The 23,899-nt window shown below is 40.8% G+C and overlaps 1 protein-coding gene across 9 annotated transcripts in view; it reads right to left on the bottom strand.

The window, feature by feature from the left end:
• Window positions 1–23,899, bottom strand: part of RAPGEF4 (Rap guanine nucleotide exchange factor 4) — a 288,709-nt gene that overhangs the window by 26,430 nt on the left and 238,380 nt on the right. For 8 of the 9 annotated variants that reach the window (XM_077751097.1, XM_077751098.1, XM_077751099.1 and 5 more), the window contains 7 exons: window positions 21,976–22,054; window positions 9,071–9,221; window positions 7,253–7,341; window positions 6,239–6,269; window positions 5,958–6,036; window positions 4,628–4,774; window positions 2,763–2,860 (listed from right to left, as the gene is read on the bottom strand). In XM_077751097.1, coding sequence (XP_077607223.1) covers window positions 2,763–2,860; window positions 4,628–4,774; window positions 5,958–6,036; window positions 6,239–6,269; window positions 7,253–7,341; window positions 9,071–9,221; window positions 21,976–22,054 — 674 coding nt within the window. Of the gene's footprint in view, window positions 1–2,762; window positions 2,861–4,627; window positions 4,775–5,957; window positions 6,039–6,238; window positions 6,270–7,252; window positions 7,342–9,070; window positions 9,222–21,975; window positions 22,055–23,899 lie in introns of those variants that run through there. The other variant, XM_077751106.1, reaches the window with a different exon arrangement.

Here is a 23,899-nt window from a genome sequence, read left to right as displayed (position 1 = left end):
TCTGTCATTCCTGCATCCCTTTTGAGAGAGTAATGGAATCTGGTTTTTTTTGTTTTTTTTTTTTGAGTGGGCAGGACTCACCAAGCCTTCTCCCTCCTTGACAAAGGGCAGGCTGATGCCTTCCCTCCAGGAACCACAGAAAAGGCAGTCTAAGCTGCCAGTCTAAGTGGGGGATTTACACACTGATCCTGGGGTCCCAACAGAAAGCACCTCCTTGCTCTACTTCCTCATAGATGGTCCTGTGGAAATTTCCTATCAGATGAAGCAGAGCAGAGATTCTGTGGGGTCTACACTGCACAGGCAAGTCTGAACACTGCCTATCCTAAGGCACAGAACTCTCATATACTCTCCCTCTGGGAGAACAGCATTGTTACCCTGCCCCCACAATTTCCAATTGAAGAACCTAAGACATAAAAAGGATATGCTGATTGTCAGTGACAGAGATGGCCAAAGAAAGCTGCTACCCCAGCATCCCTCTTTCCCTATCTGTGCCTGGCTCTGCAATGGCATTTGTCACACTGGATTCTCCTTATACTCTGGAGTCCCTCACTATACTCTGAGCTCCCTGAGGCACAAAGACCATGAAGGATTTGTCTTTGAAAACATACCAAGGGCAGAACCATCTGTGATGGCTGGAATGATGTAAGAGGCCCTAGAAAAAGTCTAAGGAACTAGTGAACTGATAAGAGTAGAACCAAATTAAAGTACAATGGGATTTTATTATGATTTGTCTGTACTCACATTTATGCTCAAATAAAGGGTCAAGAGAGTAAAGCTGCAGGTTCTAAGCCTTTAACCAACTAGGATAAGTTGGTGGCAATCTGCTCTTTCTAGACAACACAGTTTAGCCCTATAATTTGTTCTGTTCCAGGCTGTTTGTGTTAGTCTCATCCTCCTAACATGACCATAACTGTCATAAGAACAGAGTCTCTGGGGCGCCTTGTCTAGTTCTAGTGTCTGTCACACAGAAGTCAGCGTCGCACCGAGTATAAAGCAGATACTTCCTAAGTATGTGTTGATAGATCAAAGGGTTTGGCCAACATTCTGTACTGCAAAGTCATCTTGCATATGTTCTTCCTAGAAAGACTGTCCTTGGAGAAATCTTTAGAAAGCTGGAAAAGGCCCCACGTCTCCAGTGTTGTGAGGCAGGTAAGGTTCAACCATTCCTTAGTATGATGATATAAAACTGCAGCCCAGCGGATGGCAGAGCAGCGACATGGAGGAAGTGAACAAGTTCATTTCCCCCGTACTTGTTGCCAAGCAAATGCTGTTTAATTACTCAGGTCTTAAAATGGAAGACTAGCAAGGACTAAGAATTCCTAACGCTGCAGGATGAGGTGCAAATAAACAGGAGGCTTAAAAAGTCAGTATCTGCCCTACAGGGAACTGGAAACAGTCCATAATCTCCATCCAGACACCACGTCTTTGGATAATGTGGCCAAGAACCAGCTGGCAAGAGAGGCTGAATGCTGTGTGGCCAACACAGCATACAGCACCTGTAAATAGGGTGACGGCTGACCTGGCTTTTGATGGTGTTTATTTCCAGGAGAGGGCAGCACGACTCATTTATAACATTCTTCCCCCTAATCCCTCAGTGTTGGGAAATAATCTCTTAGAAGGCAATGAATGTAGATGACTACGGTTCTGTATGAAGAGGGCTGTGTGCAGACAGATCTTCCAGCACTAGTGGTTGAGGCAAGCAAGGGTGTTCATGGGCCGTGAAGGATGCAGGACAGTCAGAGAACGGATGCCACATCTGCTAAGTTCCCCTCCAGGCAGATTCAAGATGCGATAGGTGCACTGCAGTGCACAAAATGGCTCTCCCCGGACTAGAACACAGAATTACCATGAGGTCAAAACAAGCTCTAAAACGTTCCTGAGAGGAGAGGAATCTTGATTTCCTTCTAATGTCTGTTTTGATGACATTTGAATGTATTTATGCAGCACTCATGTGGTTAAATCCTCCTCTCAAATGTGACGTTGTTTACCTCTCGCTTCTGTGTTGCACTTTTTTTTAAATAAAAGCAGCCTTGTGTGTCCAAAGACAGAAATAACGAATCCTCTATCCTCTGAACTGGCCCCATAGCTTTTCCAAGATATCTTGAGAGCTACGCATCAACATGTCTAATTTTTATAGGATGAACAGAAATGAACCCTATCATAAACCCTACCTACATAGAATAGAGTAGATTACTTCATTGCTAACATGGGCCCATTAATCCTTTAATTTGCAGAGAGCTCTGTGTGGAATGGGAGCAATGTTTTGGAGACTTAGGGAAGAAGGTGCTGGCCTCTGGTGTTTCCTACACAAGTTGGAGCACGTCCAGGGAACAGAATTTTTCTTAGACTGGAGAGTGACTTTGCCATAATGCCTTTTCTACATCCCACTAAGGAGTATGATACATCGTAATATCTGCTCTTAAAAATGTTTTTTTTCTATCCTGGTCTAAGTATTCAGATTTTTAACATTAATATTTAAATTGGGGGGGGGTCATTCAAGGAGGTGATTTACTACAAAAAGTTTTAAAAGCTGAATTAGGCCCCAATCGTGGCACTAGTTGCCTAATTTCCACGAAAGAAAATCTAAAGCTTAGTGCATATCAAATGAACACCTGAAGCTTACCTAATAGAGCACAGAAAAAGAAAAAACCAAGTAACATTCAAGAGTTTTTGGCAACTAGGTCTGACATAACTGCAAAATTAAGCTCCAGACAAGTTTTTCTGATTGCAGACACTGCTCTGAGGAGGCCATCCACACCTACCAGTGAATCGAATTGCTCTCGCGGGCAAGCAAATAGGCGTCCATTAATGGTGAGCGTCGTAAATACTGAAACATCATTAGGTTTGAGCACCACCTTTTCTGTGAACATAAAAAGCACGAGATTGCCTATTAAATGCATCTGAGATTTGCTGTACTGCCCTAATCACACCAACAAATTGCTGGCTCGGTGAATTACCGGAACACGCAGAGCGACTGCATAAAATACAGTCCTGAAGGGACCTACTGAATAAAAGAGACACAAGCATTCATGCAGGCACATGACACTCAGAATGCCATCAGAAATGACCACAAAACAGGAATGAAAATACCCGAGGGTCAATTCCCCCAGTTCTGCACTGCAACTGTAATTATATACAAAGACCGCATTTGCTATTTATATAACAAATTATGTTTCCAGATGGTAATAATGCCCAGCACTTTGGAGATGGAAAGATCACTTGTAGAAAACTTAGGGGGTTTCTGAGATCTCAAATAGATTTTAGATGTAAAATGCATTATTATTTTTCGCTTAGTCCTTCATTTGGAGGGCAGTTGTATTACCTAGGTTAAGCCTCCTATATTTTAAAAATTCATTCATTCAACAGATATTTATTTAGCATTTACTATACACCGGACACTGCTCCTGGCATTGAGGATACAGAAGGGAACAATACAGGGGGAAAAAAATCCCAGTCCCAAAAGAGCTTGCATTGCAGTAAGAGATGTGCACAGTGAGAAAGACAAGCATATCAGAGAGCAAGTGGCCACAAGGAGAAAAAAAACAACAGGGAAGGAAGCTAGGAAGTCTGTGTAAGCAGGAGAGGATACAATTTTAGAAAGGGAACCAAAGAAAGAAAGGAAGGGGCCCCAGTCAGACACTGACATTTGGGTAAAAAGCCGAAGGAAGGAGAAGGGCCCAGGACAGCTTGGAAAGCGTGCCAGAGGGATGGGCGAAAGGGGACATCCTGGGTCCCGTGTGACTGGGGCAGAAATGGAAGGGAATATCTGGGGAATCCATGATGCATCTACAATTCCTGCATTAGTAGAATCATTTGCCTTCAGACATGGCAAAAATGGCTTACCCGACCCTGAAGGATCCCCCAGTGGCTATGAAATCGTTGCCAGACCAGTTGGCCTTACTGCTCCTTCCTCTGGACTCTCACTGCAACACGTGCTGACCATTCCAAAACTTGTGCCAGCATGGATTTTAACTCACTACGGGCTACTTCCCTGCTGGCCTTGGGACAGCCTGGGGACACAGGCTGCACCCGTCCCAGTCATACTAAGTGGCCATTCGATATATATGGTGAACAAATAAATGACATTTCAAGAAAGCATAGGTAATCATGTAATCCCATGGGGAAAATAGTCCTCATTTTATCTGATGAGTTGGGCTCCTGTCCTCTCTACAGGATAAGGAGGGGAACCATCATCAGCTAAGAAGAGCTAGCCCATGTCCACCTCCAACTTCAGACTTCTGGAAACGTATGGTCTGTAGCTTGTCAAGCCAGAGGCCCTCTAAGGTCCACATTTTTCAGAGCTCCAAGGCCTTAAGTTTTTTTGTTTAGGATTCATACACAAAGAACTCCAGGCTGGCATCCACACCAGAGTCCTCAGCTCCAGCTGGCCTCAGATAGATTGCTTCACCTTTTTCTGCTTTATAGTGGGTACCTACAAAATAGGGCATATTAGACACTTACCCAGCCCACTTCTAACCATATTATTTTGCTATATGTGGGAGCACACACAGCACCAATTTGTCCGTTTGGATCCGCTTGGAAGGGCCATGCTAACTCCTGGCAGGGTTTCTCCTTGGACTGGATATTCCATTTTGCAGAAGCCCAAAGTGCTAATTAAGGCTGTTACCTCCTCCAGAGCTCATCTTGACGATGATCAGGCCTTCCCCAGAGCCTAGTTTGTCCGCAACTGCGCTGATGACTTCCTTCACTGAGGCAGCCACCGGCACCCGAATGGTTGTGTAGGTGTGGTCCATGCAATAGACTTTAAACAGAACTGTTGGGAAGGGAGTAACAATATGGCAAATTGGTCCTGGGAGTTCTTAAGAAAACCATCAGCAACGGGAGATGTTTAGATATCCTCCCAAGTGGCACTGTCTTGTCATTCTTACTAGTGTATCTATTTGCAGTCACTAGGCCTGTGCCTGCCCACTTCTCAAACTCCTGACCTCAGCATTGGTCTGAGAATAGTTACACACATGGCTTCCATCTCCAACTCAAAAGACGACAGGAGATTTTTGTGAAAAACCCATATAGAAGTGATGGGGGAAAAAATGAAGTATGTGTAGGTCTGTTTTGTGGGTGTGCCCTTGTCTGTGAGAGTTTCTTTTTCATAACACAAGAAGTACTGCGCTGGAGGTGGATTGCTGGATAGCTGCGGCCTGGTGTGGTGGTGCAGGGCCAACACGAACACCTCTGCAAACAGGAGGGCTTCTGCCTGGGGCATGAACATGCTGACACTCCTGCTCACTTGCTCACTGGTTTGTTGTACTCTGGGGCTGGGCTACAGCGCTTGGGCGGTACCGAGCTCAGCAAACCCATATAACGCCACCTATATGCTCACCCCTGAACACCCATCCTGGAAACAATTCCAGCTACTGTAATTCTTGGGTTTAGAGGCGCTCCTAAACGACGAGATTCATTCGTGGCTTAAAATGAAAATTCTATCATTATTATTAATTTTATTTTGGTTGTGATTCTTTAGACAAATCTTTAAACAACCAAACAGTAACTGTCAGCATCTGCACCTCCCTGATGGCTGCTAACAAGGCCATGCTCAGGATCAGAGTGCTTCCCCTGGGCAGAAGTCCTGTTCTGCAGATGACCCTGGCCTTTCCCCTCTGCATGGCATTGCAAAGTGCCAGCTCCCTTTCTGCCAGCTCTTCCCAGAGGGGCAACCTTGACAACTAGTTCCTGAGATAAGCTTTCCTTCCTTCAGGGAAAGGTGGTAGTGAGGGAGAGACTGAATCAGGGAAGTGTGGACAAGCACTTCTACTGCAGGCCCAGAGTTCATGAGGATAAATAATCGTAATGCAAAAGGGCACCTTCAAGCAAACCATGTGGAGTGCCAATACATAGCCGAAGAAAAGCTATTCTGTGGGGCCAAGGGTCCCAGGGGGGAGATTTTATTCTGACTTTGAGTAATCTACACAACCATGAGTTAGAAGACAAAGTCTCACCTTCATCAGAGCCTCGGATAGGCTGGCGTTTCTGGGCTCTCTCATCGCCTGTGTTGAACTGTTGCAAGAGAACTTTGTGCTGTAAAGTAAAAACAGCAACTGCTTTCAATGGCCAATGTACATTTGCAACTCAGAGGAGACACACCTGAGAAGCAGTCAGAGAAATGAAGAAAACATATTTTCTTTTCACAGACACATCACTTTTTTATATTGCACTATATTTCTGGAGAATTGTTATGCAACGGGGCACAATTTGAGAATCCTAATCCATTGTCACTCACCTTTTTTTGTGGAGCCTTTGCATCTTCTGAACTACGAGAAAGAGAGAAAGCACATTATTTAATAGCATTGGTGCCGTTATTTTGAATTACTTTGTGAATAACTTTAATCTTATGTTATGAAATGAAATCACAGCAATCCTTTGGAAGCAATATGAGACTCTTCATTTTATTTAAAAACATTATTTTAAAAAATTTTTAACATTTTTATTCATTTTCTGAGAGGCAGAGACAGACCGTGAGCGAGGGAGGGGCAGAGAGAGAGAGAGGGAGACATAGAATTTGAAGCAGGCTCCAGGCTCTGAGCTGTCAACACAGAGGCCGATGTGGGGCTCGAACCCAAAAACCATGAGATCATGACCTGAACTGAAGTCGGTCGCCTAACTGAATGAACCACACAGGCGCTCTGAGCCTCTTCATTTCAATACCAAGAGACGAAGCACAGAGGAGACACAAAGAGATCAGTTCTCATCATGGGCAGATCCCTGGCAGAACTGATGCTGAAAGACATTTCTAGCTTTCAGGTCTTTCTAGCAGCAGATGCTCTCTACAGTAATTACTGTATGGCTCAAAGTACAGTGTGCGAAACCTTCCATGTTTTCTCTGAGAGGATGAAAACATTCACCAGCGACAGCCTGGGCAGCAGAAAGTGAATTTTCCATATACATAACTCCCCCTGAACTTTCTTTGAATGTCACTATTACTGGATTCACTGCCTCGAACCAAAAGGACCCAAGTTTATTGAGTTAGATGCCCCATAGGGGGATCTTTGCCTTGTCCCGGAGTTTCTCTTGGCAGATGTCCAGCACAGAGGACAGATGAGCAGAACCTCCACCCTCTGTCATCTGGCCCTCTCACATCTATGCCTGAGGCCCTGTCCACTCAAACCGGAATGCTGGGTGGATGCCGAGAAACAGCTTTCACCTTTCAGGGGTGAAGGGCTTTTTGTAAGATGTTTTGCCTGAGAGGCAGGCACTTACTTGATGAAAACACACCCAAAGCCAAGCCTTTCCTTACATTTGTTTGACAATCTTCTCTAACTCAGGCAGTTGCTCCTTGAGGGCAGCAATCATCCGGGCATCATCTGATACAGACACATAAAACTCCTGTAATTGGCAAAAGTCACAGGCTTTTAACAAAAATTGCAAAGGTACACAATTCTGTACAGAGCAATAAAGATGTGTCCTTATGTTATCTGCTTTGCTAGCATTTCCAGGCTATGGTTTCATGGACTGGAGACAAAAAGGAAAAAGAGACCATTACAATATGTCTAAACTCAAAAATTCAAGTGAGAAAAGGATTTAGAAATAGGTAGTGGTGGTGGCTGCATAACATTGTGAATTAATTAATGCCACTGAACTGTGTCCTTGAGAATGGTTAAAATGGCAAAGCTTATGTTTGATATATTTTACCACAATAAAAGAACTAAAAAAACCTTTTTTTAAAAAATTGCCAATGAATTGTTTATGTGATATTTCTAGGAAAGGCAGCATAATGCAATGTTTCAGAACGGGTCACTTTATAGCCTACACTTTAAGAGCACATTTTTCACCTCAGTATTTTTTCAGGGAAATTTTAACATGTGTTTTGAGTATTATTTTAGCATTTGTTGTTTATTTAATATTTCCCACTGGTTGTGGTCGATTTTTGGTGGTAAAATGCAGGCATAGTCTTCAGTACTATACTGAAGTTATGCCAAGTTTGTACCAACTCAGGGCTTTTTATTGATGTCCTGAGAACTATCCTGATGGCCAGGCAGCAGCAGCTGGGCCCTGCTTTGTTGAGGAGCAGTGGCCTCCACAGCAGAAGATGACTGTGTGGCAATGCCCCCTTTACCACCACTGTGGTCCATCTGCAAAACAGTCTTTTAATCCACCGGTAGAGTCTGGGAGTCAATGTATGAACCAAGCTACTATTTTTTCCTTTATATTTTCAAAATACTTCCCTCCACAGCTTTGAGGGACACCCATAGTTCCCTTTCCTCCCTTCCCCACCAACTGCCTGCCATATTATATGATTACAAAGGAGAGAAGGGGTACACTTCTTTTGGTAATTCATTCTTGAACATACAGATTGATAAAGTTTGGAATAGAAGCCACACTGCCTTTTGCCTGCGTAGAAGGTCCTCATCTAAGTTTTGGAGGACAGACTGAGTCATCAAGGATTCAGTGCCAGGCGCAAGGTTGCAATGTGGGGCTGGAGCCATGGGAAGGAAAGGGGAAGTTCAGCTCAAACAAAGCACTGTTTACGAAATAAATCATGTCCTCTGGAACTACTTCGTGGTCCTAGAAAGTCCTCAATAAAATGATCTGTTTCACTCCACTCAAAAAATAGGCACCATTTGATCTAGTAATCTTACTTCTAGGAATGTAACGAAGAACAGACCTGCTTGCAGAAAAAGGTTCACTATTATTTGAGGAATGTGAAAGCTGGAAATCATGTCAATATTCAGCAATATGGGGGAATAAGCATATCTGTGACTCAAAGGTCATTTGAAATTTTTATTAGAAAGACTGTACTGACATAGAAAAATTCCTTATATAAGGTGGAAAAACACCTACAAAATGATGGGTACTATGTGATTATAACCATAGAAAAAACACAAAGAAAAAGAGACCAAATGAAAATACATTAAAATGCTAGCAGTTATTGAATTAGAGTGGCAGGATAATGGCTGATGTTGTTCTTTACTCCTCTCAGAGTACCTTTCTGATGAACATGTTAACAAAGAAGAGAATTTGCAATCACGGTCTCTCCAGGGAAGCTACTGTGCTCATGGAGAGCCCTGGTATTGTAAGACAAAGATGGATTCTTGGAAGGGATGACTCTGCATACCTCGAGGAAAGCCACGGCCACGTCATCCTCCTGGAGCACATCTCCATGCACGGCGGCCCACTGCAACACCAGGCGGATGACTCGTCTCTTATTGTTGAGGGTGTAATCCATTTTCTCCTGCTCTGTACCTTGTGAAGGCTGTGCGTGGTAAGTGCCTCGGAGTCAAGGAAGACATTTAGCCATTTCACCCTCATTTCACTGAGCTACTTGCAAAGGCAGAGAGTGACAGGTCTCCATTTCAGAAAGCCAGCCTTCTGGACTCATGGCGTCCCTTCCTCAGGCCCTCAAGAAAAGCCCCACCCCTGTAAGATTCTGGACCAAATGGATACCAACCCTTGCTGATGTCTGCGGACTTTGACATGATAGCTGTCCAAGGAACAAGACTTGCACGGCTGCACCTGGGCTTGTGTGTTGACAAGGGTTCTTACTGCGCCTGGCTCCAGCTTCCATCACACTCCCTGCCTGCTCTCCGCCTGGCCCTTCACCTCTAGGGTAGGGAATGCTACCTACCAACAACTAGAGGTAGTTGTTGCCTCTCTCAGTGCCTTGCCATCTCTTTGGTTCCCATAATTCTGCATATATCTCTATAAAGCCACCTCATTGTATGCACTTCAGCTAAACCTTTCTGAATGAGCCTCTAAGTTCTGTTGGAGCCATAACTAATACCAGGAGTGCATGGGGGAATATGAGGCTGGAAGTCAGGCTCTTCTAGTGTTAGGAAGAGGAAACGTTCCTATTGTGTAGATCTGGTGAGGGACTCAGACACACTCTTTATATCGTAACTTCTCCTGTCTAGAACCACAACATAACTCATATTGGCTTTTTGTGCATTTATGGCTAGTCATCTTAACTAAACCAGAAGCTCCTGCAGGTCTGGGATGATGCATTAAATATCTTGCATTTGGTACCATACTTCGTACAGTGACTTTCAGCTAGCAACAGTATTTATCTATTAATACAATACATACATAATTGAGTACCTACTATGTGTCAGGTAAAGGCTTCTGCTCTCAGTTTACATTCATGTGTGTATTAGAGAGAATATAGTCTGTGATCAAGAGAGATTTTAGATTAGACATACCATTTTTCAGTGATTTATAGTAGTTCATACTGCAGACAATTAGTTCATGGAGCAATTTCCTCTTTATAATTTACACTGTATCTTGCACTAGAGTACTTCAGTTAAACATCCTTCCCTTTCTACGAGTGAGAAAACTGACTGTAAAGGAGCACAAATGGCCAGGATTACATGGTGAGAATATAGAGTTGATTTTGACCAGGACTCTTAGTTCCAACTAGTTCTCTTCCTCATTACACAACACCCCTGTGCCTCATAGTTGGCTATGAGACTGGCTGTGCCTTAGCTTACGACCATGACCTAAAAGGCTCAGTAGAAAACTGCCTTGTGGCAGTGCTGTGCTTGAGACCTAAACCAGCAAAGGGCCTTTTCTAAAGGGACTATAAATAATCATGATCAAGGTAAATGACAGAACCTTAAAGCAAAGGTTTACTGCATGTAAATGGGTTGCAAAATGGCTTTCATAAATTGAGCACAGGATTCATAAAAAAGAAAATTGCTCGACCTGTATTGCTACAATTCTTTCTGAGCTTACAATAAAAAAAAGGGGGAAGAAAGATCACTTTATGTGAAAATTATTTCTTTTCTGATTAACCCTTAGGTCTCTTGCTTGTATACACACACAACTCAGTTTTTCTTTCCCAAGAACTGCAATGCTGACCACTACATTTTATCACTATTTTTTATGGTACCTTAGCAACATGGTCCAGCACACGGTGGGCACCAAGTGAGTTATTCTTGACTGATTGAAAAATATGTAGTGCACCACCCAAGAGTCAGTAAGAGAGAGGGAGAGAGAAAGAGATTGTGTTTTTCTTACTTGCACAAGATTGCAATGGTTTGAAGTATCAAGGTTGATATCAAGTAGATATAATGCTAACTTTCCAGGTTATCTTGACTTGGACTCAGGAAGTAATGCAAATGCTTGTGAGTTGGATACAGTGCTATTAGCAGCACACCTGTGGCTAATCTATAAGGCCTTAGGATAGGATACTAAATTTACATGATCTCTGGGGGTCAGGAAAAAGATTTTTCTTGACTTCTTTCCTATGGGGGAAATCTGTCTTTTGTCTACAATGAAAGATAGAACACAGGACTGAAAGAATTGACATGATAAGACTATAAACGTGTATGGAGCTTTATAGTTTATAATAAATATGCTCAATGTACTCACATGATTGTATAATGCTCTCTATAAATATTTACAGATGAAACAGAATAGATCTGCCTGAGGCTATTCAGTGAATAAATGGCAGGGCTCTTTCCACTGTTGTCACCACCACCCTGCCCCCAGTCCCAAACAGAGGCTCTAGTGACTGGACATTAGTACTTGGTTGGGTTCATGAAATTATTGAGGATGATTGCATCTGGAAAGCAAAAATCCTAATGAGAAAGATTCCTTTCTTTCTTTCTTCCTTCTTTCCTCCCTTCTTCCTTTTTTTCCCCATCTCCTTCTTTTTTTGCCTAAGTTCTAAGTTTCCCAGAGCTGACAAGTACTTTGTAAACCAGCGCTGAGTGTCCTCTGCTCTTAATGAGTACCTCCACAGCCTCTTGGGAGCCAGCAATGACCAAATCCAGAGGGACTAGAATGAGGCTTGCTTTCTTTTCTCATGAAAGTTAAGTAGTTTTGCCTCTGGAAAAATAAAAGGAAGCACTAGTTTGTTTCATAAAGTCTCCCTTTTCCCTTACAGATGTTAACAGAGGTGGGGGTAATAGTACTTTTATAAGTTAAATCCAGGAGTAGGCTCAAGGATTCTGCCCCTCCATAGGCAACATGTTCTATTCTTAACCAGTCTGTTGAATCAGATTCTCAAGGGACACAGAGAACACTTTATGTAATTGATTATATCTGAAATGGTTATAGATGAAGTGATGGGGCTTCTATTGATTCCCATAGCACTTTTCCAGGCTTTTAGAAGACTTATGTGATTTATTTTGAGATTTTATTTAACTTTTACGAAAAAGGTAGAGAGGGGAAAAAGCTACATTCCCTTCAGATAGCAGCCAAAGGGGGAAGACAACCATCCTACCAGGTCCCTTGTTGCAATGTGATATGAAACAATGCAACCTAAAAAGAGTAACGTTTCAAATATAATTTGTTCATACATTGAAACACAACAGGAGGGCTGCGGAAACCATTACCTTCTTTGGCTAAAACCAGAATAGTACACTAACCACTTGATGGATAAAGTTCTACATGGCAGAAAAACCTAGCTCTTCTCCAGGACAAGTAATAACTTAAAAAGGATTATCAACGGATACCACACACACAAACTGATTTTCTCCAAATCTATCAATGGAATTCTTGGGATTAGAACTCGGCTCTCTTATCCTTCTCCCCGGTACTTTGTTTACCTATGTTGTCACAATTCGTCTGATATTAATATCTCTTTATGCTAACACATAATATGCAGCAGCATTAGGTGATTTAGAAGTTTATTGGATAAGGGGGAAATCTGTCTGAGATGCAGAAATTGATCCCTCCAAATCCTCAAAGAAGACAAAGCACATACAGAAAATTAAGTGTTAATTGCTGCAAGTCCCTGACAATCTGACAGTCAGGGAAGCATAGGGTTTCCACTGTTCCTCTCTGTTCCTCTCTGCTGTAGCTTCAACCAGGGCTCTGGTCCAGCATCTGCTGATTTAAAAAGCAGTGACTTGGGGGTACCTGGCTGGCTCAGCCACTGGAGAATGTGACTCTTTTATTATTAAAATTTTTTTTAAAGTTTATATATTTTGAGAGAGAGAGAGAGAGAGCAAGTTGGGTAGGGGCAGAGAGAGAGAATCTCAAGCAGTCTCTGCACTGTCAGCACAGAGCCTGATGTGGGGCTAAAACTCACAAACCATGAGCTCATGACCTGAGTTGAAACCAAGAGTCTGACACTTAACCTACTGGGCCACTCAGGCACCCCTCAGTGGAGCATGCAACTCTTGATCTCGGGGTCCTGAGTTCAAGCCCTGAGTTGGGTGTAGAACNAGAAATAACAAAAAAAAAAAAAAAAAAAAAAAAGAAAGAAAGAAAAAAGAAAAAGAAAGCAGTGGCTCATCACTATTAACCAAACATTTGTGAAGATTCAAATCCTAACTTGAGGTTTCTCTTGTTATGGTAATACGATTTTTCACCATCTGGGAGCATTAAATCAGAACAGTAGGAACTGGAAAAATAAAAAGTCTCAAATGTTTGTTGTTTGACTGGTTACCTTAATTCAATCACACTGTTTGGAGTGCTATATATAACAGTTTTCTAAAACAAACAAGCAAACAATCAAATCACAGCTCTTTAAAACCTTTTATCTATATTATCTGAAATTCCATTTTGTCAAGATGTCAAATACAGACCATAGATACATTCTAAGTAAGTTCATATTCAATAGCACCAGATGAACTAAGTCCACACAAATACCAAACATCATATGCATCTTTGAAACAGAATCTTGTAGATACTGGGTATTTGATCTATAGGAGCAGACTTTCAGAATGACTAAATCTTTGTCAAACTAGACCAGCTCTTTTGGCATCACAAACGTGGCTGAGGACAAATTGGATCTGTTTTCAGTGAGGATTAGAGCTGAGGATCCGAAGACGTGAAGGCCACAGTGTAGGCTACAGTCTTTGTACCCTGCCAACAGCAGCCTTAATATTCCATTGAGTCATTTTCCTCATGCCGGCTCTGCCGTTCAAACACTGTAATTATTTCATATATTTTTACCTAGTTATTATCTTACTCACCACAGGCACCTGTAATTTTTCTGTATTTTTTTTTTACTGCTCATTTACTTATTCTTAATTCAGCTAATAATGGTTCCACGTATTAAAATTATCATGGGGAAAGTAAGTGAAAACCTCCTAGGACGTAGAGGCAGCAGATTCATTACAGCCTACAACAGGGAATAAAATATTATGTATACTTTTTGCAGTAAGTACATGCTAATTATGCAGCTATTTATAAAACACTTATCAACATTCAAACTGATACTCTTCAATGTTGTTGTTTTTTAAGCCCTGCTTTGCATACAAGATCTCTGCTTGCAGCTGAAAACAAACTTTGGGGGTCATCTGCCCACTGACTAGACAAAGCTTAAGTATATTCTTTACATTATAATAGATTCATTTCATAATGGCACAATAATTTATATGGGGCAGTATTTATACGGGGTTTTAAGGTTTATAATGTAGTTTCACACACAGAGCCTCACTTGATCTTCACAACAACCTGATGAGCTGGGCAGGACAGGTATAATTACCCTTTTATATAGACGGGGTTCAGAAAGGTGAAGGATAATTGCAGAATCATATAGTTTGTAAGACACAGGCCTTAAACACAGGTCTTCTGACTTCAGAGCTTCTGTTTTTCCCACTGTGCTATGGGGCCTCTTTACTACCTGCCTGCCTTTGTGGGGCATCCAACTTCTGAGCACTGAGTTTGCTCCTTCTGTCATGCAGCACGTGTGTGGAATGCAAGTTCTGGAATTAGACAGCCTGGGTTCACAGGCCAGCTTCCCTACTTACAAACCTTGGTCAGTTAGTTGACCACTTAGGGCCTCAGTCTCTTCATCAATAAACATCATAGGACTGTTGTCAAGGATGGGGTGAGACAGTATTGGTAAACCATGTAGAAAAGTATCTGAGACATATTAAGAGAGTGGCAAGAATCAGCCACCATCATTATTATTGATCGACCTCAGGAAATAATGTTGAATCTTTTGGATGGGTGGTTTGGGGATTTTTCATAGGATCCAGCCTTTCTGGGTTTAACTCTGTGGTGTTATTCCCATCACACAGCTGCTCCTATGTTTGTGTGAGCCTATGAACTTGGGGCTCACGGGACCGCTTTCTGTACTGTCATTTTCTTGCTCAGAACTTTATTTTCTCATTGATTTTCAAATTCTCTGCATTTTTAGAAGCCTCTAGTTCTTGGCTATCCTTTTTAGTCTTGGCTCAGGGGCTAGTATTCAGAGTAGAGAAGTAGGATGTGGACTAACAACCTGCTGCTGGGTCAAATACTGTTCTAACACTGACCAGCTATGTAACTTGGGGGGATATTACATATCTGCTCAGTCTCACTTCCTTACTGTAAAAATACTACATAACCCATAGTGTTGCTATGAGGCCAAGAAAATGCATATCTAGTACTTTGTGGAATATGTGATAAGGTCCTTTTCTTAGAAAGAGGATGCCATGATCACATCACTTCATCATCAAACCGAGTCTACCTTATTGGAAATAAAAGTCTCACATTGCATACCTGCAGAGGTAAACTGCTCTCATAGCAACATGTGAATTTACACCCAGAGAACCACTTGAGGGACTACAATGATAAAACTTGGCTTCAACAGAATTTAAGCTCACAATTTCCCTTAGACATCTAAATAATATTCCTCAAATCTTGGCTTAACCTAGAGAATAAAAACCTACTGGTTTGTAAGTCACCAACAAAAAAGGCAAATTTGGGGATGCCTGTATGGCTCAGTTGGTTGAGTGTCCGACTTTGGTTCAGATTATGGTCTCATGGTTCATGAGTTCCAGCCCCACATTGGGGGTCTGTGCTGACAGCTCAATGCCTGAAGCCTGCTTCGGAATCTGTGTCTCCCTCTCTCTCTGCCCTTCTCCCACTCACACTTTGTCTCTCTTCAAAAATAAATAAACATTTAAAAAAATAAGAAAAGTGAATTTTGATAAAAGTTCCTCCTAGGGAACCCAAGTCAACTTTACTTTTTTTTCTTTTTTTTAGATTGTAATTTATTTTATTTTATTTTACAAATAGTTTGTTGTCAAATTAGTTTCCACATAACACCCAGTGCTCATCCCCACAAGTGTCCTCCTCCATGCCCATCCCTCCTCCCCCCTACATCCATCAGTCCTCAGTTTTTGTCAGCATTCAAGAGTCTCTCATGGTTTGCTTCGGTTGCATTTTTATACACCAACAATGAAGCAACAGAAAGAGAAATCAAGAAACTGATCCCATTCACAACTGCACAAAAAACCAAGTCAACTTTTAAAGAGAACATGCTAGGTCAGTTTTACAGAGAAATAAATGATGGAGGCCCTGCCTTTTCAGTAAAGGAAGGTGCTGTGTTTGTTTTGTCCCTGTCTAAGAGATACCGTATATATGAAGGTAGTTTTAGCTGAAACTTAGTAGGAAATCTGCATTCTATTTTTTCTCTTTAATTCAAGAAATGAAATAAATTATTTCCATACCCAAAGCATAGAATTTGTGTTGAATACTAAGCCAAAAGAAATAAGGATACGAAGAAAAACTTTCTGACCATAATTATTGCTGTATTTACATTTTTATAAATTTAAATATAAGCCATTGATCACTTAAGGTTCTTCCAGCTGTAGTAACAATCTGTTCTGAATGACAAAGACCTGTATTTGTTGATGTAACAAAGAATCTTCAGTAGGTTAGCTTCAGGATTGGTACAAGTGAAGAAAGTGCCATCGCACACCCATCTTTTTCCTAAGTCTCCATGCATGTCAGCTTTGTCACAGGACTCCTCCCCTTCATCATTGTAGGAAGGTGGTGACTGGAGCTACAGGCTTCCTGCTCTTTCTTAAATACTGGGAAAACTTTTTCCTGAGAAGCCCCAGGAAGCCTCTTTGACCCTCACTGGCTCAGTCTACTCTGAACATGCAATAGGAGAACCAGTCATGGCCAAAGCCAACCAACCCACTGAGATGGCACTGATGACAACGACAATGTCCGGTGCAACTAGAATTATGTTAGTGGCACATGCAGTTTCTCCAGACATTTGCCAGTATATGTGGAATCTTGGCTCACTTAGTTCCTTGTGCCTTGATTTCTCCTACATGTAAAATAAAAGAAGTACCATACCAGTCCTTTTTGAGCCTCACATGTGGAGGCTGGGTTTTGGAAACATAAAGTAAATGATGTAAAAATGCTCTGAATCAAGGATGTAGTTATTAAAATTCAAAATAATATTAACTTAGTTGTGATCACTTACTGAACTGAAGGCCTGCATGCATTTGTACAAGTAAAAATATGATAGAGTTTAATCATAAAACACAAAATTAAGACACCAGGGGAGCAATCCAGTAATAAATATCAAAAGCATTAACATATTACATATTCCTTGCCTTTGCCTTTTAAAGTAAGGAAATGATCATATATGTGAACAAAGATTTAGCTGGGGGGATGTTGATTCATCCCTTTGTGTTTGTTATAGAAAAAAATGTGGAAAAAACCCTAAATATCCAATAGGAAGAGGCTAATAAAATAAATTATGATATATATATCATTTAATATTGTGAGTCAATAAAAATGATATCATGTTTTTCTCCTGTATCTGTGTCACTCTGTTGCCCAGCACCATATGACACATTGTGTTTAGTAAGTATCTATGGGATTAACTGAAATAGTTTCATATATGAAACTATACCTTTTTTCAGTTAATTCCACATATATATATATATTCACATATATATGATAAAGAACATATTACAATAAAGCATATACAACATGATCTCACTTATATAAGATATCTATATTTAGAAAATAGTGTGGAAAAGTATTTAATGGCAGAGATAGATATTCATAAAATATTTTCTAGTGACAAAGCAGATGAAATTACTTATAGTCTGATCCTATTGTTATATTAAAAAATATATATCTACATGTAAAGAAAAAAGACTGGAAGGATACATACCAAAATGTTAACAATAGGAATACCTGATAGGGTTATAGGTGGTTTTACTTTTCTTTTAAAAGACCAGTGGAAAATTGAACTGAATTTTAAGTGCAAATTTTAAAAAGATTAAAGAAACTAAAGATGAAAAGTACAGAAATTGAACAAATATAATTTTAAAAACTCATTAGAAAGCACTTGTATTCATCAGGTGAAATCGTGTTCCAAGCATATCTAATGAATAGAGATTTTCTCTCATTAGCACATAAAAGGCCTGAAATATTAATGTTAAACAGAGTTCTACCATCTTCTTTTGTACTAAAAGCAAAATTGGAGGTGACATACAATGTGGATTAAGGACAGAAATAGGTGTCAGTGGCTCAGGGCTCAAATCTTTTCTGTACTAGTAATTACCTTTCTCTGAGCAAATCATAATTTTTCATTATCCTAGTTTATTGATTTGGAAAAGGCACAGTGAAAATACTCACTTCTTCACAGGGCTGCTAGGCACAGTCACAGATATTAAGTACTTTGAAAACACTCAGCCAAAGCAACTCACTTGAATGTGAGTGCTTTAATGGAACAAGGTTAAGGATTTCACTATCTCTTATCTCATGTCAACAATATGGGCATTAGCCCACTTGCTCAGCTTTACATTATTTCTCCCGTCACTTGTGCATGAGGCAGTAAGCAGTTTATGTATATTTGTTGTTTTGACTGTTTTGTCACCTATTTCTCCCCTCTCTCTATTTTTCTTTACAGGCCATCTCCGGGGAACTGCCTAGTAAAGTGCTTTGCCTTTCTTTGACCAAGATGTCAGCAGCGACCCAATCTAGGCCAACTAGACCCTCCTTCCTTGGGATGTGGGAAGGAGGTGTGGGCCTAGGATGCTTGGAGCAGATGTGCCCCAACAGTAAGGTCTTTACTTGTTGCCTCGGAGGCCCCTTTTGAAAGCCTGTGCTCTTTAAGGATTCCTTCAATTCTCTGAGTTACCCCATATTCCTTTGATGTATTTCTATATTCCTTAAGATAGTCACCGTTGGGGGACACCTGGGTGGCTTGATTGGTTAAAAGTCTGCTTCAGCTCAGGTGATGATCTTGCAGTTCATGGGTTTAGGCCCCGTGTCAGGCTCTGTGCTGACAGCTCGGAGCCTGGAGCCTATTCCAGATCCTGGGTCTCCCTCTCTTTCTGCTCCTCCCTTGCTCACACTCTCTCTGTCTCTCAAAAGTAAACATTTAAAAAAAAAAAAAAAGATAGTCACCATTGGGTTATGTTACTAATGACCAAAAAAAAAGACAGCTTACATAAGTAGCCCATATAATGTGTCCTTGGAGAGAAAGGGGAACTAAAAATTGAGTCCTCAGCATAATATAGAAGCACTTGCATGATCTTCCAGGATCAAGCCTTTTCTGATTGCCTGCCTGCAGCAGGGTGAGGCCCTAGTGTCCCCAGGATGCCCTTCCTAGGCATTACAGAACAGCAATTCTTGTTTGAGGCTCTTGTTCCCAGGATCTAAGGATAGGCTTATGCTGTCCAATATGGTAGCCATAAGCCACATATATCTGTTAAAATTTAAATTAATGAAAGTTAGGTAAAATTGTAAATTCAGTTCCTCAGTCATAGTCATAGAATTCAGTTCCTAGTGGATAATGGTCCAGCACAAAAACAGGATAATTCTATGATTGCAAAAAGTTCCATTGAATGCTTGATTTATTTGGCATCAACAAATTAGGCCTACATTGTTTTGAGCCACCTGAAACACAGATAAGCATGTATCATGCAATACATTGTCAAGAAATGTTGTTAAACTCCATAGGATAAACTTTTTTTAAAGTTTATTTATTTATTTTGAGAGACAGAGAGAGAGAGAGAGAGTGCAAGTATATCTGTGTGTGAGCAGGGGAGGGGCAGGGAGAGAAGGAGAGAGAATTCCAAGCAGGCTCCATGCGGTCAGTGCAGAGCTCAATGGGGGTTTGATCCCACAAACCATGAGATCATGACCTGAGTGGAAATCAAGAGCCCAGGTGCTCCCAAAGGATTAACTCTTAAATAAATAATTTGTGAAAAAAAACAGTGATNCAGGGAGAGAAGGAGAGAGAATTCCAAGCAGGCTCCATGCGGTCAGTGCAGAGCTCAATGGGGGTTTGATCCCACAAACCATGAGATCATGACCTGAGTGGAAATCAAGAGCCACCCAGGTGCTCCCGAAGGATTAACTCTTAAATAAATAATTTGTGAAAAAAAACAGTGATACACTCCTGGCTTAAAATCCTAAGGCCTGGATGAATCATGGTTCTGCCACTTTCCCTGGGCAAATCACTCTATTGTTTTTGAGTCCTGGAATCCTCATTGTAAAATAAAGCTAATACTAACCCAACTGACTCCTACAAGGACAAAGTAGTATAATAGGGATCAATGCTATTAGCAAGGTGCCTGACACATAGAGAGTTGATTCAAAATAGAACAGTGAAGAGAATCTAAGCTCTCACAGGACCAAGTATGAAGGGGATGACCTGAGGGCACTAGGTAGTTTAGATGACACCTGAGACATCCTGGATTCCCTCTGTCTACAGGGAAAAGAATCAGGATTGGATAGCACAGGCCTCCCTTGATTCTACTGCTCACTTCTGTGACTTCCTCTCCTCCACCCAATACCCTTTTCCACACACCTCCCCACCTAGATATAGTATGGGCTTTCATTCCAGGAGTTTCTACTTAAAAACAGAGATCAGTGCTATGAATGTTCTCAATCAGCTCTAAAGGAAAACAAGCTAATAAATGAAGAAATTTGAACTTGCAAAAAAATAGAAGCCTGGCGTTTAGAGTTTTGCATTGTAAAGATAATATGACATGGCACACTATACTCTCTCACTCTTCTTCACATTTTGTTTGCCTTAACCTTATCAACACGCTAACTCTTGGAAAAAAATAAGTCTGAACTCAATGGCGGTTTTTATTTTTTCTTCCAAAAAGTCTTAAAGGTCTAATAACAATTATTATGTAAGGAGTTAAAAGAGCAGAGACAGATCCTGAATGTGTTAACATGAGAAAAGCCAAATATAAGCCAGAAAGAATATATAATGTATGTGAGTCTCATTAAGCTGTCATTACTTGGAAAGATAGTTTCCAGGCAAATAAACACCCAAATCTCACTCTTGCAGCTCCTTCTGAATAACACATTCAACTCAAATCTCCCATCCTCACACATTCTGTTGACTTCAAAGAGAATTATGAGTGAACAAGAAAATGAGAATCAGGTAGGGCAATTATAATTCTGAAAAAGAAAAACATGCAACATTGATTGGATTGCTCGGAAAAAAGAAAGCCATTCTCCTTCAATATATTTAACTACTCAATAAGCCAAAGTGTTTTGGGGTCTAAATTTTTGTTGCTTTAAAAAGAAAGTAGAGTTGGAAAATATACTTTCACCTGACCCCCAAAGTTGAGGGTGTAACTCCATAGCTTTCACCATTTTTATTCAACTTAATTTTTTGAATGCTATCTCTGTGCCAAACACCATGTCTCCAATGGTCAATTCAGAGGACTATTAGAAGACTGCCCCCAAACAAACTCAGTGCCCAAGCTGCCTGGGGGAGCTGCCATTAGAATTTCAAGGTTTGTGTGACTTAAATCAATGAGGTAGTGATAACAGCAATGAAGGAATACATTTTATATCTAGAAGAGAGCATGGACTAGGACAGAGGTAAAGGAAAAGCTACCCCACGATGAAAACCTGTATTTATGTGCAAAGGGATTAATACTGGAGCTTAGAGAAAGAACACAGGCAGGCCCCAGCCATGCTGCCAGGTACCCTGCAGAGGGATAAAGTCTGTCTCCAAGGTTAGGGAACTGTCCCTACAATACTCTCTAATAACACTCTTCTCCCTAACGTTCTTCAGCTTACCTCCCAGGTACGTATCCCTTTCCTTAAGTAACTCGGCTCACATTTCTCTACACAGGTAACGGGGAGGAAATTCTTAAAACTGGCACAACGAAAACATGCTAGAGAGGCCTGGAGCCTTCGCCCGGGAAAACCTGTGGGCGCTTCAGAGCTTGACAAAGGTGGACAGCATGACCCTGCCTGGGTCATGACTTACCTTCAGAGAATGAAATGAGATAATGACCACATTCATATGCGGTGTCTTCAAGGGAACAGAGATTTATCACAACAAAAGGATATTGGGCCGCCAGCGCTGGGCAAAGCTGGGTATTTGGCATAAAAACACAGTGCATCATAACAAAGTCATTTAGAACGGAATCTGCAGGGGGAGGAAAAAGCAAAGCAGAAAGAGAAATTAGGTTTTTGCAGCAATCTTTAGGAAAGCAAAAGTATCTGTTTATCTATTGCTGGTCAATGATTATTACACGTTGGTTTGGGGGATTGTGGCTTTATTGTATGTAGAGACCCTGCATATAAAAATAATAATGTTGACAGGCTTGAGGTCAAAACTCAATTTCTTAGGACAGTGAACAAAAAGTATAGTATTTTTTAAAAGAGGCCACCTTTACAAACAGCACTGGTCACCTTAGCCACAATGTACATAAAAAATTCATATAACTGAAGAGCCACCCATGGACAGTTCCATGCAATCAGGATTAAGACACAGTCATTTCTTTGCCTACATGACGCCATACGTCTTTTGTCAATCTGTTTTCCTCTGTATCTTTTATCACCCAGTTTCCATAGGGAGCAATGAAAGATCAGAGGCAGTGGATTTCTAGAAGGAGGTGATCAGAGCAGAAAGTTGGTGAGAGAAACAAAAGAAGGAAAAAGAAAAGGAGATGGTAAAGGCTCCAAGCAGTAACTGAAGCAAAATGAAAGTTCTCTAGCAATATTAACATGGTGACTCTCCTATATTTGAAGCTATTTTGTCAGGAGGGAAATCGACAAGTCCCAAAGAGAAGCTTCATTTTGAATTAAGTGCTGGTTCTTCATTGGAAAGACAGCAGCATCCAGTCAGTGTTGTTGGGAAAGCAAGGGGAGGCAAGTCTTTAGAGGTACACTTATTGAAACTTGTTAGCTGAGATGCTATGTGGATTCTGAATTAAGAAATGAACTGTACTGGCTGGGGTTTGTGAAACTTTTCAAATAGAAAATGGTAAGAAATGTAGAATTTTTAACTGAATATATTAGATTTCCAATGTCTAGGTTTTAAATTAAATAATATTTTAACAAATGAGATATAACTGATATTTAACATTGTGTAAGTTTAAGGTATACGACATGTTGATTTGATACATTTATATATGACAGTAAGATCACCACCATAGCGGCAGCTAACACCTCTATCAAGTCACATGATGCCATTATATTCATTTACATATGTGATGAGTGTAATCCTACGCCGTTGTCACTTGGGCAACCTTTAGGAAAGCAAAAGTATCTGCTTATCTATTCTTAGCTATTTTAGTCCCAGAGAAGAAGCAGAGAAGGCGCCAGATTAGCTTCATGAAAATTTTTCCCTTAAGCACAAAAGGAATCTGGCTTGTCGGAGTTTAACATCTAGGGTTGCCTTTATACATTTTAGATATTCTCTGAGGATACGGGGGTAATGCTTGTTTACAAGGCTCCCTTCCACAAGGACTAGGCTGCATAGCAGTTTACATTTTGCTAAAGCAGAGATTTGAGTTGGGGACGCCAAGGTTGGCAAGCTGGTCACATAGCGAGGTAACAACCCAGCACCCACAATTCAGTGTGGCTTTTTTGTTCTCTACCCATAGGCATTAACTCTTGAGAATTGATTAAAAAAAATATTTCCTGCTAGAAAATAATTTCTTTTTTTTTTTTTTACAAATAGTTTATTGTCAAATTAGTTTCCACATATAGAAAATAATTTCTTAAGTCACTCAATGACTAATGCTGGTCATGGAAGTAAAAAAAGTTTAGGAAACTAATAGGTCCTAGGCAGAAATAGATATTTTGGTAAATTAAGAGAAAATAGTGTCAGACTCAGGGCATTCATTTCTACAGTGAAAACCAGTGTTTCACTGTCAACTGTGACATTTCTCACTGCATTATAAACCCATAAATGTCAAGGTCGTTCCCTCTACTGATCCGTGTTTCAAGGGCCTGTACTACAGTTACTTTTAGGATGACTGTGTGG

This window comes from Crocuta crocuta, unplaced genomic scaffold (genome assembly GCF_008692635.1).
Source record: "Crocuta crocuta isolate KB4526 unplaced genomic scaffold, BGI_CrCroc_1.0 scaffold219, whole genome shotgun sequence".
Taxonomy (NCBI): domain Eukaryota; kingdom Metazoa; phylum Chordata; class Mammalia; order Carnivora; family Hyaenidae; genus Crocuta; species Crocuta crocuta.
Note: the sequence above shows the minus strand (reverse complement) of the source record. Positions and strands in the feature narration are given on the sequence as shown.